The sequence below is a fragment of the Dreissena polymorpha genome, chromosome 8, assembly GCF_020536995.1.
Source record: "Dreissena polymorpha isolate Duluth1 chromosome 8, UMN_Dpol_1.0, whole genome shotgun sequence".
NCBI classification, from domain to species: Eukaryota; Metazoa; Mollusca; class Bivalvia; order Myida; family Dreissenidae; genus Dreissena; species Dreissena polymorpha.
In genome coordinates, this window is record NC_068362.1 from 77,262,466 (window position 1) to 77,281,547 (window position 19,082).

Consider the following 19,082-nt stretch of genomic DNA (forward strand, 5'->3'; position numbering starts at 1 on the left):
TTCTACTACTACTACTACTACTACTACTACTACTACTACTACTACTACTACTACCACCAATACTACTACTACTACAACAACTACTACTACAACTACTACTGCTACCACTACCACTTCTACTACTACAACAACAACAACTACTACGAGGTTAAGCATATAACAAAAATAAAAAATACGAATTCAATATTTCAATTTGAGAACTATAAATATAAAACAAACATAAAATTGCTAACATTATATAATTAATATAAATACACAAATTTAAATAAAACAATTCAAAATGTCTAATAATAGTCTCTGAAGATCATTCGGATAGTTGTTTTACCATGCTGAATCCACTTCCGGGAGCATCGGAACTGACAGCAGTCTGAGAGGCACGTGTTGGTGACTTTGAGCAGATGATATTGCAGGATCTTATTGTATAGAGGCACGCTGACACGTTTCCTACTTCGTCTTGGAATTTCCAAGACTTCCGGTTTCTTGTATGACGGTCGACATGGGCAGCTGGAGGGACGGGGATTTCGCTGGTACCGGATATCCATCTCCCTGTCAGTCTTGTCTTTACAAATGGTATCGTTGGCTTCTTCAGACACGGTGTCGCTGCTTCCGCTTAATCTAGGCGACTCATGCCGACGGCGCTTCTTTGAACTGTCGGGATTCGGTTCCGGGGAATGAATGCGCTTTGTCGGCAGCAGCCTGAACAAGGCTTGAAGCTCCGTCGATTGTTCTGCAATAATTGTCAACATAGATTGGCATCGGTCAAAAAAGGTAACATCTGATTTTTTTTAATTGCTGCTTCGAATTTTGCTATTTTTAAAACGTTTAATTTCACAAGTCTTGCAAGTATATTGATTGAAGCTTTTTTTTAGATTGTTCAATCTTTCTAATTCCGTACAAATGATGAATTGAACATTAATTTACCGCGATATGACTGTTAACGATATGTTCCACGGAGTTTTAAACATACCTCGTCGTGGTCGTTTATCTGCTCTCCGACCCGTGCACTCTAACAAGCCAGCCTCCTCCCGCTTCCTCTTAGATATCTCGGTGTCGCCGTCGCCTACCTCCAGTGACGGTACACGTCGGGTGTACAACAGCTTTAAGGCGGCTGGTCGGAAATAATTGTCGGAAGGAGGTACCTGTACAGAACCCACAGTATCGCCGACGGAATCCCACGAGGAGACTTCCGGTGATAGTGAAGAAACATTGTCGCTTGATCTGAAGGACTCTGAGTAAAAAATAAAACATAATTAAGAATACAAAATATAACAATTTGATAAATATTCAGGTATTCTTAACGAAACTTTTTGATGACATAGCGAATAGTCGACGTAGATCAACCAAATTGAGATTCTTTTTTTTTCTCGCAAAATAAACAAAGTGCGTTATCATGTCAGTCCGATATGAATAATAAGTCTATCTTTTACGACTGAAATCTATTCATACAGCCTGAATCTAAGAGCATACTAGAGCTTTATTTAGTAGAAGGTTAATATGCGGTGGAAGAGTAAATTAAGAAAAATACATGAAGAAGTTTTTATTGAAACTTAAAAGAAATCACTTGAACTAATGTCAAACAAAAAATCTAAGCACCTAAAAGCTCTACTTGCTGGATGCAAGTTCTTGCAAGAAGGCCAAGAGCAGAGTTAATGTCGCTCTCGGAGGCAGAACCAAGGTAAAGGTCGGAGGAAGTGACCTTTGAAAGTTCAGAAGTGAGAGGAGCAGTACTGAAGCTGGATGGAAGAAACAAGAGGTTTAGGAAACAGAAAGACAGGAAATCGTGTTTTGTTACAAAAAACAAAAACAAAAAAACAGAATGCGATTTCGTTAATTGTGACCGAATACGAACAAACAAATAATAGAGTAATTAGTCAAGCAAGTTAGTGGCATGTAGGGCTACTGTTTTATTGCGTTGCTGTTAGGATTCAGAAGAACCAAAGCAAATCACGAAGGTCAAGATGGCCTTTTTGCTGTCTCTATTTTTATTTATTTTTCTTCTTTTCTAATTTTAAGAATTAAAGATATCCACATTGCATTTATAAAATTAAACATTTTATTATATCATTTAATATCATAACAATTCTATTTGATTTGTGATAAATTTCTATTGAAAGAATTCAAAAATCCAAACGCTTTACCCCACCCAATTATGTAAACTTGTTTTTGATTTATTTAAGAAGAAATATTTCTTATTTTTGCATAAAATGTAATGGTAATTTTCCTCTAGAGTCAATACCATTGCTGGGACAATTCTTGGTACGCCGCTTCTATTAATAGCTGCAAATTTTCCATTTTTCAATGAGCGCTGAAAAACACGTCTTGCTCGATTGCCAAACAATGGCAGAATGTTGACGTTGTCATGGACGTCACAAGAATGACATCACAATCGCTCCGTCGCTTTCCCTCCTGTACGGCATTCTATACATAGATGGTGACGTCACTACGTTATTGTCAATAAGACCGTTGTGTACACAATGCCTGAACGGTTAAAAAGGTTACGACGTTTTTGACGTTCACGATCTCTGTCAGCAGCTGGAGCGTGCGCGTCGCGACCGGGGCGAGAATTATCCGAAGAAGATTTGGGGCAATTGCACTTTACCGGTACGTAAAAAAGAACTGGAAAAGCGTACCCTAACCCAAACCCTAACCCGCAACACCTAACACCTAACAACTAGAACACAACACCTTATAATCCTTTTGATCCTAAATATTTCCTTGCTTTCGGGGGCTACCGCCCCAAACCCCCGGTTTGTTGATAGTGGTGAACTACTGCGTATCGGTAAAGTGCAATCTAGCCGAAAATTTTCTTGTCGGAACAAGAACTTCTGCGGGCGGCTCTGCTAATCCAGCTGAGTCCGCCACCCTCGAGCCGGACGTCTTCTCTACTGCTAGGTTCGCTGTCTCACAGAACTCGTAGATCGGGGTGCCCCAATAGGGGAAGTAGATATAGTGGTAGTGTCAGCTACTGTCATCGCCAGGAGGGGGAGGGGTTTCGCTGTCTCCAAGAACTCGAGGATCGGGGCCCGAAGCGGAACGCACTTATTGTCCGTATGGGAGAAGAGATAGTGGTTGGATGTGACACTAGACTCGCCAGATGTGGGACGGGAGCAGCGGGACAGCGGATTTACCAGCGTAAAAGACGTACGAGGCGGACCTGGAACAGTCCAGAACTTCGAGGGGGTGGCCTAATGGACGTTTCCCGGGGCGGCGGTACTCAGCACGCTCAACGTACTGGGAAACCGTCCTGGGGATTTGGTCGACGGCTGATGATGACAGGAGTGGCCATAAAGGCGGCGCAGCGCGCTATGTGCAGAAAGAGCATCTTTGCAAAAATTGTCAGCACTCCCTTGGCGGAGTAACCTTGCCCGTTTAAAGGCAAGCAGACATGAATTGTCTTTAAATTGTCTACCAGTGCACATTAAGGTCTCATTGGCCATTGTGCACTGGTCTATTTGGATCAAAATTATCTCTTTGGCGAAGTCCCGGGCAGCCGGGGTAAATTTGACCCACTTTGGCTAAAATTAAATATTTTCCCATGAAAGGTCACAGGGGCAGGTCGGGCTGCAAAGACCTCGGGAAGAGGCAGATAGGACCTGAAAATAAACTCTGATATACACACACACACACACACACGACTTTCCAGATTATTATTTTACAATCGGTCCTTTTCTGGATTTTGTTTAAAAAAATGTTGTTGTCGACTGTTATTCCGTGCTAATAGAGATATATCTAGGCCTTATACATACGATAGCAGGTCGGTCATTCTATAATATTTAATTATTTTTTAGTAACACGGAACAAATTTCTATACACACACATAATTTAAATGCCGGTGCTTATAATAAGTAGTTGTTCAACAAGTAAATAAATTGATCTACTAGTTCCGCTCGAGTATATAAGTTAGAATACGCATGTTGAGCGCAGTATGGTTGTTAATTTTTACATTAAACCCAGCCCAGTCTCCACGCAGAGTTGCAATAAGCGCCGTTCCATGCTCTCACATACAGGGGTATGGCAAGCGATTCGACGCATAATCCCAAGAAACTAGGTTTCTCATGAGAACCTATGTTCTCATTAAAACCTAGGTTCTCATTTGAAAACTTGTGTTCTTGAAGCCATGTGCAATCTTCAAGCGAGAACCTAGGTTCTCATTCTGAGAATCTAGGTTCTCATTCTGAGAATCTAGGTTCTCATAAGAAACCTAGTTTCTTGGGATTATGCGTCGAACCGCAAGAAACTAGGTTTCTCATGAGAACCTAGGTTCTCATTTGAAAACTTGGGTTCTTGAAGCCATGTGCAATCTTTAAGCGAGAACCTAGGTTCTCAAATGAGAACTTAGGTTCTCATGAAAACCTAGGTTCTCATTTGAAAACTTGGGTTCTTGAAGCCATATGCAATATTCAAGCGAGAACCTAGGTTCTCATTTTGAGAACCTAGGTTCTCATGAGAAACCTAGTTTCTTGGGATTATGCGTCGAAACTCTTGCCATACAGGGGTACCCCGCATAGATCTACTCTGCATCAGTGAATGTAATGTAACCGTCGTGCACGGGATTGCATTTAACCTTCACCTTTTTTTCTGCCAGATGTTACCAGTTTTTGATTTTTGTGTGTAAAACATCATTCGTAAAACCGCTTGCAGACATATTCCTTTAATATTAAACTTAGCAAGAAATATGAAACGGAAAAATATCGAGTTTCACGTTCGAGAAAACTTTTAAAAGGGATTGCATGAAAAAGCCTCGAAGTTCATAATATTTTGGACAAAGTCGTATTCGGACACCTAAAAACATACCGGTAGGAATATTAGTATTACTGTGTTATTTGCATCGTTAAAATTGTTGAATTGATTCAAAGCTTAGTTTGTACTGTAGTGACCAGGAAAGAGGGATGGTTTGCTCTTTCTTTGGGTATTTAATTTTAAACATGAAACATGAGGCCGCAGGGTGGACGTCTGGTCTATATAAATGGACTCCAAGATCCTGTGGTAATATTTGATGTGACAGCTTAACAGCCCTTTGGGATTATAAAGCTGAGAGTTGAATGATTGCAACTAGGTGTATAGCCCATGTCTTTGACAGCTTAGACTAAGAGGACCCTTATCAGGGCTTTTTTTGGCTCGATTTTATAGCTGAAATTCGGCTATATTCCTAGTTCTTCTTGAATGCTCTGAGCTTTTATGAGTACATACTTACAGCTCATCCCAGGACCCGGAGGGTCAATAGCTGGGAGTTGGATTATTGCAACTAGCTACATTCCCAATCGCAAAAAGTATATTTTTTTCCCAAAATTTGCTAAAATAAGTCACAATTGGGAAAAAAAGCGCTAATGACATCGACTGTTTCGCTTTTTAACAAAGCGTAGTCGGATCTGGTCTTGTAAGAGTTTAAGACTATGCCTCAATTTGGATAACGTCGGCATTATTCATGTGCACAATATTGTCCGTGTTGTTCATGCGCTTATTATATTTGCGATGAAATTCGAACGTTTTGTGCTTCAGCTGAATAGAAAATAAAGATGTCACGCAATTCGATATATTACCTGAAAAAGATTCCTTAGCAAAAACCTGGCTGCTAAACGAAAACTGTTGATTTTTTTAAGCAAGAGTCATTTAATTAACAAACATCGTCAAGAAGTACAAGTCTTCCCATTGAAACTCCTTCCAATGTTAATGATATTGATAGTAATTTAATAACAAGTGACTTTCAATGCATCGTCATCTTTGATTTCCGAAAGCAAAATGCTGAGTGATATTCAACATGTTGAAAGCAGAAGTTCTTCAGAAGGAGATGAAGGGCCTCCTAATAAAATGGTGCCTGACATGACTGAAGACTTTGTGTGAGCTTATTATGTGGAAAACCGTTGATCATGGTGGTGTTTGTGATTAAAGATGTTGAACTAATTCATGTTGTTTTGATTCCCAATTTATTTTCCCAATTTCTTGAAAATGCCGATAAAATTCCCAATTTTAAAGCCATGGGCTATCTTCCCAAAAATCTGAAAAAAGCGCTGCCTATTAAAATAAATTTTCTTTTTTCTATTTGAATAATATCACCTTCTGAACACTTTTGAAATGTCTCACACATGTTTGATATTTCACAGCGTTCAAGACTCCTTAAAATGAGACTCGGACTCCTTGTTTTTGCATCAAGGGAGTCCGTCGGACTCCTTTAAAATCATCTTTGAATATAAAAAAAATCAGTTGACTTCCTTATTTGTTTCGCAAGATCAGAATGTCCAAACATTTGTGGATCTGAAAAAATGTGCCACAAATCATTCTGCTTGAACACATGGACACAACAAAAGAATCCGAAATTATTTATTTTGGTGCCCTGTCACTGTCCGTGCGTGTGGTAATAAGGGAACATGCAAATTATGAAGCGATCATGGCTGTTTTTTTTTTCACTGATATTTTTGCTGTAGTAAATTAGCTTTGCCAAACAGTTTCTCATTACTATAAATATCATCACAATACCCAATCTTTTTTACACATTGTACGTTTTATGGCCCCAAGGTACTGAAGATCGGACCGGCTGAGAATCATTTGAGCCTGAATGACCCGTGTCACTATAAATCGATGATTTCAGTGGTTAATTGCAGTTTGTAGGCATTGTCATAGCAACCACACTAATCGGTTCCTATCGTGTACTCCTCCACGTGGCAAGTAACTTAAGAGACTAATGATGGCAACAGGGTGTAATCCTCTTGCAAATTGTGCTTTGCATGCAAAATATTGTCTAAAAATATTTTCATGGTGTAAAAACCCAATGATGAAATGACAATAAAATTAGAATTATATTGCGTTTCCCAGTTTCCATGTTCTTGGAAATTTTATAAGGAATATATATAAAGCAATGAGAATTAAAGGGTTGTTACACCCTTACGATGTGATTTAGTTACTATGACACTGACAAAACAGAGGGCTCCGAGAATGTTTTTAAACCTAAAGTCGATGTTAAACAAGCAATGATAATGCATAATAGAAAATAGTATATGTTGAAATCTTACCATGATTAAGTAAATTATTAATTTAAATATTACTGGAATGCGTTTAATATTTTGCAATGTGATATAACAAATATTGAACAGCAGTCACGTACAACTTTGATAAAAAAACAAACATACAATACAAATTTAACATTTCATGGATTGACATGTGTTTATTGCCGAAAATATGATATAAAAAGTGTGTTAATTGTTGGACTCCTTGAAATCTATCCGGACTCCTAAATTTCAACAGTTAGGAGTCCTTGGACTCCTTACTCAGATTAGTAAGTGTCGAACACTGTTTCATATTTTGAATCTGTTGTTGCGCTTATATTACACACATAATAATTTGGTGTAAACAAAATACATCCCCACACATAATATGGAATTACAATCAACGTTAACTTAGTATTTTTAGCTCATCTAATTTTTGGAAAAAAAAAAATGAGCTATTGTCATCACCTTGGCGTCGGCGTCAGCGTAGGCATCCGGTTAAGTTTTCCGTTTAGGTCCACTTTTCTCATAAAGTATCAATGCTTTTGCATTCAAACTTGGTACACTTACTTACTATCATGAGGGGACTGGGCAGGCTAAGTAAGATAACTCTGGCGTGCATTTTGACAGAATTTTGTGCCCTTTTTATACTTAGAAAATTGAAAATTTTGGTTAAGTTTTGTGTTTACATGTAGGTCCATTTTCTTCCTTAAGTATCAAAGCTATTGCTTTCATACTTGCAACTCTTACTAACTATCATAAGGGGACTGTGCAGGCAAAGTTATGTAACTCTGACTCGCATTTTGACGGAATTATGGGCCCTTTATACATAGAAAATTGAAAATTAGGTTAAGTTTTGTGTTTTGGTCCACTTTACCCCTAAAAAATCATAGAAATTGCTTTCATACTTGGAACACTCGCAAACTATCATAAGGGGACAGTAAAGCACAAGTTGCATAATTCTGGTTGTCATTTTTACGGACTTATGGCCCTTTTTATGTCCCCCACTATAGTAGTGGGGGACATATTGTTTTTGCCCTGTCTGTTGGTTGGTCTGTTAGTTGGTCTGTTGGTTGGTCTGTTGGTTGGTTGGTTTGCTCCAACTTTAACATTTTGCAATAACTTTTGCTATATTGAATATAGCAACTTGATATTTGGCATGCATGTGTATCTCATGGAGCTGCACATTTTGAGTTGTGAAAGGTCAAGGTCAAGGTCATCCTTCAAAGTCAGAGGTCAAATATATGTGCCCAAAATCGCTCATTTTATGAATACTTTTGCAATATTGAAGATAGCAACTTGATATTTGGCATGCATGTGTATCTCATGGAGCTGCACATTTTGAGTGGTGAAAGGTCAAGGTCATCCTTCAAGGTCAGAGGTCAAATATATGTGGCCCAAATCGCTTATTTTATGAATACTTTGAAATATTGAAGATAGAAACTTGATATTTGGCATGCATGTGTATCTCATGGAGCTGCACAATTTGAGTGGTGAAAGGTCAAGGTCATCCTTCAAGGTCAGAGGTCAAATATATGTGGCCCAAATCGCTTATTTTATGAATACTTTTGCAATATTGAAGATAGCAACTTGATATTTGGCATGGATGTGTATCTCATGGAGCTGCACATTTTGAGTGGTGAAAGGTCAAGGTCAAGGTCATCCTTCAAGTTCAAATATATGGGTCAAAATTGCTCATGTAATGACACTTCTGCAATATTGAAGCTAGCAATTTTATATTTGAAATGCATGTGTATCTCATGGAGCTGCACATTTTGAGTGGTGAAGGGTCAAGGTCAAGGTCATCCTTCAAGGTCAAACGTCATATAGGGGGACATTGTGTTTCACAAACGCATCTTGTTTTACTTAGTAACTTTGAATATACAGTGTATGGTTAAATTTTGTGTTTAGATTTACTTTACTTCTAAAGTATCAAGGCTATTGCTTTCAAACTTCAAATACTTTCATGCTATCATGAGGGTACTGTACTTGGCAAGTTGAATTTTACCTTGACCTTTGAATGACCTTTGACAAAACAACACTTACATGACATACCACTAGAGACTCCACCCAAACCATCCCCTACGCCCCCCCTCCCCCCGAATCCCCCCCCCCCCAATTTTTTTTTAAAGATCATCTAATAAATGACCACCACACCCTCACAATATACCCCGCCCCAACCTCCCCCCTCCCATTTTTTTTTTTTTTTTTTTAACAATTTTTTTCTTTTTTTGCATTTTTGGAAGATAATGTAATAAATGACCACAACCCCCACACTATACACCCACTCCACTCCACCCCTCCCTCCTTTGTGATTGAAATTGAGATAGGTCCCTTCACCTTTAAAAAGAAAAATAGATGAGCGGTCTGCACCCGCAGGGCGGTGCTCTTGTTTTAAGATACTTGGTATGAGTAAATCAATTTTAAAGGTACATGATATAAAAGAGTTCATTAACATTAAACAGGACCCATATTTTTACCAACGGATTTTTATTGTGCAAATTTAATACATGCATATTAGCCAATTTCTAATGTAAATAACATTTAAAGGGACAGCAATTAGAATTATAATGCAGCAAACCTTCTGTGTTGTTCCTTTTTATTATATATATGATAAATTAGTCTGGGCCATCTTGGATTTTGACCATACTGAACAGCATCCAGTAAAGCCTATGGGTGTTCCCTCCAGTTTAGTGCACTAGTTGGTACATTGGCTTTTAACCAAGGCAAACGGGGTTCAATCCTCTTTCCGGAAGTATGTCAGTTTGGTTGTTGGTCACCATTCCAGACAGGTGGGGTTTCATCTGGGTACTTCCAGCTTTCCCCACACCAAAATTGGAAATATTTCTGTAACAACAACATAGCTGGAAATTGAAGGTATAATTCATAAATAGTCCCCAAATCTCAAAATCCTGTATTTTTGCCTCTTAATGTTCGGTCACGGTGAAACCGCAGGGGACATATGGTTTGCCCTCTGTGTGTCAGTCCGTCACACTTTTTTGGATCATGCAATAACGTTTACAGTTCTTCATATTTTTTCATGAAACTTGAAACATGGACAGATGGCAATATGGAGATTATGCGCGTCATTTCATTGTGTTCCTATGTCAAGAATTCTGGTCGCTATGGCAACAATTAAACTAAAAATTTTGCTGAAAATGATGGAGTTTCACCGGTAGGGGACTTGTATTGCTTGGCAATAGTCTTGTTTACTTAGGTTCTAAATTAGCAACCTAGGGCATTTGGCAGTATTGTTTAGTTTTCATGTAATGCCATGTTATCATTGATATAACTTAAATACCCGTTAATTACTTCAATTCTTCTTCCAGGCTAAATGATATCTGTGAATTATTTCAATTTTGCTCCCAGCCTATATGATATCTGTTAATTACTTCAATTTTACTTAAAACATGAAAGGTTTTCTTAGACTGTTACTAACACCATGTATATGATATCAACTTAAACATGGTCAGAAGTAACTTACTAATGACAAAGAAATACTGGCAATCTTTCAAATGTTACTTAGGCCAACATTTTTAGCTCACCTGATTGCTCAGGTGAACTTTTGTGACCAGTCTTTGTCCGTCTTCCGTCTGTCCGTCGTCCACATTTGTTCGTAAACACTCTAGAGGCTACGTTAGCGTTACCGATCGCCGAAATCGCCATTTGCGATAACAATTCCTGGCTGGCGATTAAAAATAAGATTTTCATGAAATTGGCGATTAAAAAAAAAATAGACCCTATGCTTTACAAATGCACAATCTAAATGCCTGTTTTCAGAACATATAAATTGCCGGAACATCGCTAAGATTACACAGATAACACCCTTACCGGAAAGGCCCCAGGGGATAATGACAACCGCCTAGGTCGATAATCCACTTGTCTGATGTCTTAATTGGTCACGCTTTACACTGCGACCAGACTTTTTCAAACATTTGGGTTACTTGGCGATTTACGTGATAACTGAATCACTGAAGCGTGCCGTGTAATGACCTATGCTATAGATGTCACGATTCAAAGTTATCGAATCGACCAGTACGGAATCTTCATTTAATAAGATGGGCGGAGTTATGGCATTGACATAGCCACTATAAACTAATTTCCCAGGAAACAACGATTTTGATTGGCTTAAAAAGTATAAGTAGAGTAACTTCCCTTTACGGTCGCTATGCGACTTGAAACACAGATTTAAAAAGTGAGTTGCAGATTCCGGGAAAAATGGATGCTTCGAACGAAAATGGAAAGTCGAAGCAACAGAAATTAACACAATTCTTTAGAAAAGAAAGCGGACAGAATAATATAAGCTCAGGAAATGACCAAATGTTCGCGATCGGAGCACGTCTTAAATAGTGCAGACATGAATGCAGAATCGGAAACGTCTGATCTAACCAGTGTATACAGTATAAACAGTTTTAAACAGTTTCAAAGTTCTACAGTTAACTATATTTTGGAATTTATTTCTTCAATTTTTATGAACTGACAAGTTCAGGATAGTTTCAATATGAACATACGTTGAACATATTCCTAGTTTATACAATGTAGTCTCACGGTTTTTGGCATGCAATGACGGTCTCATGCTGACTTAGTGATTTCTCACGCATTTCTTCAAAAAAAAAACATGCACCCGGACCCCCTTAGATTTGGCGACTATGTTTTTTTCCTTAGCGCCAACCTAGTAGAGGCCACATTTATTGTTCAATCTTCATGAAACTTTGTCAGAAGCTTTGTCCTACTCTCGGTTGAGTTCGAAACTGAATCGTGGCAGGTCAAAAACTAGGTGACTAGGATAAAAAAAAAGAAAAAAACTTGTAAACACTGTAAAAGTCACATTTCATGCCCAATCTTCATGTAACTTTGTCAAAATGTTTGTCTTAATGATATGTTGGTTGAGATGAAAAGTGGTTTTGGTCCGTTGAAAAACATGGCCGCCAGTGGGCGTGGCAGTTTTCCTTATTTGGCTTTAGAGAAACCTTGTAAACACTCTAGAAGTCACAATTTTTGCCCAATCATCATGAAAGTTGGTCAAAACATTGGTTTTATAAATATCTCGGACGAGTTCGAAAATGGTCCAGATCGGTAAAACATGGCCGCCAGTGGGCGGGGCATTTTTCTCTATATTGTAATGACCCAGTTCGGTCATTATACGCCTATTTATTTAATGTTTATACTTTCCAGAGTGATACTACTAATAATTATACTAATATTAGTGATGACAAAGATGATAATGATAATAATAACTAGGAAGGGCGCGGCAGAGGCCAAAGCGTATCCCCACGCCGCATGTTTGACCCAGGGGTGCAATAGGGTTGGTAATGGGACCATGCATAGTTGAGATTGACCGTATTGTCATAAGAGAAGTTCAGTATCAATTAGAAGTGAAACGGTGTAGAAATGAAGAAGTTAAGTAAAAGGCAATTTTGGGTGGGTGTGGCCTATGTGGGTGGGGCGTCCCAGGGTTGGTAATGGGGCTATGCAAAGTTGAGATTGACCGTATTGTCATAAGAATAGTTCAGTATCAATTAGAAGTGAATCGGTGTATTAATGAAGAAATTATAGTAAAAGACAATTTTGTGTGGTTGTGGCCTATTTGGGCGGGCGCCCCAGTGTTGGTAATTGGGCCATGCATATTTGAAATTTACCGTATTGTCATAAGAGAAGTTCAGTATCAATTAGAAGTGAATCGGTATAGAAATGAAGAAGTTATAGTAAAAGGCAATTTTGGGTGGGTTTGGTCTATGTGGGTGGGGCGCCCCAGGGTTGGTAATGGGGCCATGCATAGTTGAGATTGACCGTATTGTCATGCATAGTTGAAATTAACCGTATTGTCATAAGAGAATTTCAGTATCAATTTGAAGTGAATTGGTGTAGAAATTAAAAAATTATAGTAAAAGGCAATTTTAGGTGGGTGTGGTCTATTGTCAGATTTTTAACTTTGCTAGTAAACTGAATGCTAACGATTTGTAAACACTCGTTGCCATGACATGCATCCACTGAGTAGATTACTTATAAATAAGCTGTTGGTATCTTAAAGGTTTTGTGCATTGCTGATTATCACGTGCATTTCATTAATCCCTTCTAAAGGTATGATCTAAATCGTTAATTCGATCGTTATTTGCAATTTTTGCCGATAGTCAAAGCTTTTTCATAAACACGAATACACTTGGTTTATTCTGTTTTAAACAGCCAATGAAATATTCCAATAGTAAAAAATCGGATGCGATGAAACGCTTGCGAATATAAATTTTGATTGTTCTCTTCGACTGTTTTATTTTTTCACGCGAGGACTTAAACACTGTTGGCGGAATTTATGAAAATACAACTGCAGTTAGATACTTTTATTTCATTGTGATATATAATACAGTCGGCGGTCCCGTTAATCAATTTATTAAAAAATGTTGGCCTTACTTTAATAGGACCTGCTATATGTAGTATTGGTATACTTAAAATATAGATTTTTTTTAATACAAACATTAATAACACAAAATAAAGGTTATTATAATATATCTCTGTGACATAAACATGTTTCAGGAGGGGTTTTTGTTTGAACCAAACTACAAAGCAATTTTTGCAGAGTATTATAAGAAATTTGCTGAAACAAAATACAAGTATTTTGACATAAGCATATTTAATTGTGACCAGTCACAATTTCAAGCTCATTGTCTTTGGACTGCTGGTTTTGGCATTCATTGAAATTTATGGAGGTTTTTAAAAGTTCTTATGTGTGTGTTGCACACATTTGTATGAGTACTTGTATTGAGGCTATACAAATAAACATTCACCAGTTTGTTGTAACCATTCTTACTATTGACAGTTAACCCTTTCCCGCCTAGAAGCAAAGTGAAAATGGCTATATGCAAATAGCATAAAACCAGAACAGCCTACTAGTAACTCACAGTCTGTTCAGGTTTTATGCTGTTTGCTGCTCATCAGTATCTAAGGGTTGTGAATGAAGCCTTTAAAACTTGAATATAGTAAGAAAGATCTTTAATCAAATGTAACTTTCAAAGGGACTACAAATGTGTCAAAATCCGTATCGAAGAGGTAAAGGGTAAAACTAGTAGCATTCCCAATGTAAAATAAGTTATGTAATGCATAATTGCTGTGTGATAAATGAATTTTAAATGTTTATTTCAGTAACCAATATGATATTTTTCTAGTTTTACCTGTCATTAATGTATGATAACAAATAAAGATGGGTTTAACCAGTTGTACATGTCCTATATTCAATTTGCAGTCATAACTGCATGTATAGGCCCCTTGGGGACACTTTGACACTTAAGGAAGGGGCCATAACTTAATTGCTTCAATTGCAATTTTAAATCATTTGTCAATGAGTAAAACTGAATTATTATTGGGGACTTAAGTAGTGCTTATACTTTGAGGTAAAATATTTTTACATTAAATATATCATTATATCAGCGCATATTTTGTAGAACATTTGTGAAGCTAAAAAAGTCAGTGTTAACTACAAAAGTACCCCCTTTTTTTGTCATTCTTATGCAAGAAGAGCCAAATATAATTATTAAACATTTTAGCACTTCCTGTGCATTTTGAAATTGTGTATTATTTATATTTAATATCAACTTATAAAAGGTCATGCAGTCAGCAATTACTCAAAAATTGTGGTATTAAAGTAAACACAAATATTGTGATGAGTAAATGATAGTTGTGTGAACTTGTTTTAACCCTTTCCCACTCAGAAGCAAAGTGGAAATAGCTTTTGCAACCAGCATAAAACCAGAACAGCCTGTGAGTAACTCACAGTCAGGTTTTATGCTGTTTGCTGCTCATCAGTATCTAATGGTTGGAAATGAAGCCTTTAAAACTTGAATCTTGGAAGAAAGGTCTTTAACTAAATGTAACTTTCTAAGAGACCACAAATGCATCAAAATATGTATCTAAGTGGTAAAGGGTCAATTAAACCATGTTCAGCGAATTGTCAGACAGTGATTTCATGATCATTATGTACTTTAGTACTTAAGAAAGCAACCAAGACAGACATTTAACCCATGGTCTGTTTCTAGACCTAAGTGAAGGTCATTATACAACAGAGATAAACAATTGTTCTAAACTTAATATACACAGGTTTTTCACCTAATTTGCATCAGGAACAAATAAAAGTGTGCTAAACACTGTAATGTATTGTCATTAAACTTAAAGTGACCTTGTATCTTTTGTGTAAATGTGAATATTTATGTGACAAAAGTTTGTGTTCTAGTCCATAGTTGTTTGTATGGAGTGATTAGTTGATTTATGAATTTAGTCCATTGCTTTGTTTACTAAATCATGTGTCATTATCATAAAATTATCAGAAGTCAGTTTCATGTCGTTATCTTTGCTCTACATTGTGTCCACATTTTGATAGTGATTCAATGGAGCCTTATTTGACCTCTGATAGCTTCATAATTATATACAAGCATGATTACTTTGTTATTATGTCATTTGTATTCAAAATGTATGCATGTATTATATCAAGTTGAAAACTATAAGTGCCCTATTCAATAGATGATTAATACATACTGTGAGTATCACACATTCAATTTAACCCATTTAAGCTTAGTGGACTCTCCCATCCTTCTAAATTGGATCAATTCATTTCCAAAGTTAGGGACTGTCTAGTATATTTATTTCTATATTTAGAATATTTCTTACAGAAATTCCTTTAAGCAAACAGCGCAGACCTAGATGAGACGCCGCAACATGCGGCGTCTCATCTGGGTCTACGTTGTTTGCCAAGGCCTGTTTTCTAGACGCTAGGCATAAATGGGTTAATTGCATGTCAGTAAACTATTTTATTCAGTAAAAATATTAGAAGAGAGTGTCTAAGTATTCAGAATAATATTAACCCTTTCCCACTCAGAAACACAGTGAAAATGTCTATGTGCAAACAGCATAAAACCAGAACAGCATGCAAGTTACCTGCAGTCTGTTCAGGTTTTATGCTGTTTGCTGCTCATCAGCATCTAAGGGTTGGGAATGAAGCCTTTAAAAATTCAGTAAGAAAGGTATTGAATTAAATGTAACTTTCTATGTGACTACAAATGCGTCAAAATACGCATCTCAGTGGAAAAGGGTTAAGACTATCATAAGATTTCATGAGCAGATTATCCCCGGTTGTATGACTGCATGATGGAGTGGTGAAGTCATGGCCACACTGTCATACTCATGCATCATGTCTGTGATACCAACATGATTCTGTTCATGGCCACAACAATGAAGGTCTGAATGAATTTAACATAAATCAGCACAATTTCACTCTGGAGTCAAATGCACATGTTCTGATAGTGTTTGGAGTGCTGGCAAACAAAACATGAATAAAGCATGCCGAGGTATAATGTTTTGTGTGCAGAATGTTTGCACTAGAGTTCTGATATAAAATTATGTATGTTGTGACTTTAAAACACTGAGCATTGTGCATAATTGTTTCAAATTCAGAAATTGCAACTGATTTAAACTGGTTTATTGATTGCGCGAATAATCATATATATTTTACAGTGCATTTTAATTTGACTTCTGCTTTATAATTTATTTTGATAATAGCTTAACCTGTTCATAAACTTCTTGCAATAATATCTTACAAAGGTCATGATAAATAGGTGTGGGGACACTGAGCAATGTTCACGAAGTATTAAAGTACAGTGGTTCAGTATTTTGAATGACTAGTCGATAACTGTAACTTAAGTATTATTTATATTTTGGACTTCTTTATTGGTAAGTGAATTCAGCAATGATGCCTTCCACTATGAAAAATTAGCTTTCATAGAATTCTATCCTGTTGATTATTTTCATACTTTTTATTGTGTATGTGATAAAGAAGATGCATTATATGTTTTTTTATGTTTTTTGATCCACAATTCATTAACAAATGTATAAAGGAGCAGTTAAAGTGTGTTTTGTCAAATTAAAGAAAAAGATTGTTAACTTTCTAGAAGTCATATTATATAGATGAATTATCATAAAACTTAGTCAGAACAATTGTTCTAATGATATCTCAGCTGAGTTCCAAAATAAAAATGTGCCTAAAAATTAAATATTTATGTTTCATAATTCTGAACTCCTACCTTGCAGAATAGTTTCGTTCCTTCAAGTCTCAGGCGGACGAATACTTCTCATGGTATGCATGAAAATGCCAGAGAAATATATTTTTGCTAAAAATATTTAAAGTAACTATTCAATTTTTTAGCTCGGCTGTTTTCGTAGAAAACTGAGGTATTGTCATAGCCATCTCGTCGTCTGCCGTCCGCTTCAGGCTAAAACCTTGACATTTTGTCAAGGTTTTGAACATTGGCTATAAAATCAAAGTGCTTCCAGCTACAACTTTGAAACTTCATATGTAGCTTCACCTTGATGAGTTCTACACGCCTCACCCATATTTGGGTCACTAGGTCAAAAAAATTCTGACAAGCTTTCATTTATTATGCTCCCCCCCCCAAAAAAAATTGGGGGGAGCATATAGTCGCCGCTTCGTCTGTCCGTGCATGCGTCCGTCCGTGCACAATTTTTGTCTGGGCTATTTCTCAGCAATTAATGAACGGAATTCAATTTAACTTTATGGGAAGCTTCACTACCAAGAGGAGATGTGCATATTATCAGCCGGTTCTGGTTATATAATATTTCACAGAGTTATGGCCCTTTGAAATTTTCTATAAACTGTACATATAGTGCAATGCTTGTCCCCCCAACTATTGACTGGAATTCAATGAAGCTTTATGGGAAGCTTAACTTCCTTAAAGGGACTGTCAACCACGACGACGTAGAAAAGTTGTAAAATACCGTATTTTTTTTACAATTATTAGTTTATATTGATTAAAATATCACGACTGGTATATAACATTACTTTAAAAAAGTTGTTAAGTTTTCATATTTTCGGTATATTTGGTAATAAATTTTACTGGGTATGTCTACCAGGTAACTACCAGTTAACTATAAATAACGCCAGTAGATTGATCATCATTCGTCACGTGGTAAACCTAGGAAAGCTAATTGTGCATGCCTAGTGAATTGTATATATCTATTATAGAAAATGATCAATCTGCTAGCCTTATTTAAATCGTGTATATCGTTATGTCACCTATTTTCGCGATGTACGTTCGATTTCACATCGCAAAATTTTATTACCAAATATACTGAAAATATGAACTTTTTTCAAGTAATTCAATATACCAGTCGTGATATTTTAATCAATATAAACTAATAATTGTAAAAAAAATACGGTATTTTACAACTTTTCTTTTTTCGTAATTTCGTGGTTGACAGTCCCTTTAAGGAGATGCGCATGTTATTTGTGGGTTCTGGTTAGATGATTTATTTAGAGAGTTATGGCCCTTTGAAATTTTTAAGTTGCTTAACCATCCATCGTATTATTTTGTACAAAGTTATGCCCCTCAAGATGTTTCCTTTTATCTGAATATATAGTGCAATATTGTGACAAAAAAAAACTTTGGGGAGCATCACCCGTCTCCGACGGTTTCTTGTTTAAAAATGCACCTGCAGCCGAGTGTTGGCACCCCTTATGCAGTGCTCTTGTTTTAAATAGTCCTGCATATCAAGTAATTTTTATTTGTTGCAGTTTATTTTCCTCTGAATAGGCTTCACTCTTCATATTAAGTTTCCCAAACATTTCATTTCAATCAAAGACCAATTAAAGCTTCTGTAAGCATTAGAGAACCGTATTTAATATCAAGGCACTCTCAATATACATACATTATTTTCATGTTTATGTATGCAAGCTATGTTTGTAATTATGGAGCTAGATACTGTGCTTGGCTTTCAAAAATTTGTTTTTTGTTACTCTTTTAACGGAAGCTAATCTTTCCTTTTACTTTGATAGCCTTTGAAGTGACAATAAAAGTTGCACAATGATCCTGTGTAATAATAGTATGAATATAAGATCTACAATGAACCCAGACTCACAAAACATAATAAAAACAAGCCCTCTCATTGGAATATGATACCTCTGTCATGGTATTGGATGAAGTGGAGTATTTTGTGACTTATCATTTTATAGATTGTGTTCTTCCGCAATGATTTCACATTTGACTATGATTATTTAAACTGGATGGACCAGAAAAGCCCCAGATATTTCTGCATATAATTTTTGTC

General features: G+C 36.7%; 2 protein-coding genes across 11 annotated transcripts in view; one reads left to right on the plus strand and one right to left on the minus strand.

Moving 5' to 3' along the window:
• Positions 1 to 220: 220 nt before the first annotated feature.
• On the minus strand, positions 221 to 2,383 carry LOC127842461 (uncharacterized). The gene is made up of 4 exons (XM_052371986.1): positions 2,237 to 2,383; positions 1,594 to 1,733; positions 968 to 1,228; positions 221 to 727 (listed from the first exon to the last, which is right to left on the minus strand). The coding sequence occupies exons 1-4, from the start codon at positions 2,290 to 2,292 to the stop codon at positions 285 to 287; spliced, it is 900 nt and encodes a 299-aa protein (XP_052227946.1). The 5' UTR covers positions 2,293 to 2,383; the 3' UTR covers positions 221 to 284.
• A 2,175-nt stretch (positions 2,384 to 4,558) lies between these two features.
• LOC127841323 (glycerol-3-phosphate acyltransferase 1, mitochondrial-like) overlaps positions 4,559 to 19,082 on the plus strand; it is a 58,423-nt gene continuing 43,899 nt past the window's right edge. For 4 of the 10 annotated variants that reach the window (XR_008030912.1, XR_008030908.1, XM_052370043.1 and 1 more), the window contains exon 1: positions 16,386 to 16,691. The gene's annotated coding sequence lies outside the window, so the exon portion shown is untranslated. Of the gene's footprint in view, positions 4,797 to 16,178; positions 16,310 to 16,383; positions 16,692 to 17,048; positions 17,095 to 19,082 lie in introns of those variants that run through there. The other 6 variants (XR_008030913.1, XM_052370045.1, XR_008030910.1 and 3 more) reach the window with 5 other exon arrangements.

Excerpts from the sequence above, each read along its gene's own strand:
- LOC127842461 (XM_052371986.1), bottom strand. The coding sequence starts at position 2,292 with ATGGAAAATTTGCAGCTATTAATAGAAGCGGCGTACCAAGAATTGTCC. Across the intron at positions 1,734-2,236 it reads CAAGAATTGTCCCAGCAATG|CTTCAGTACTGCTCCTCTCA; the intron begins GTATTGACTCTA and ends TCTTCCATCCAG. Across the intron at positions 728-967 it reads AGATAAACGACCACGACGAG|AACAATCGACGGAGCTTCAA; the intron begins GTATGTTTAAAA and ends CAATTATTGCAG.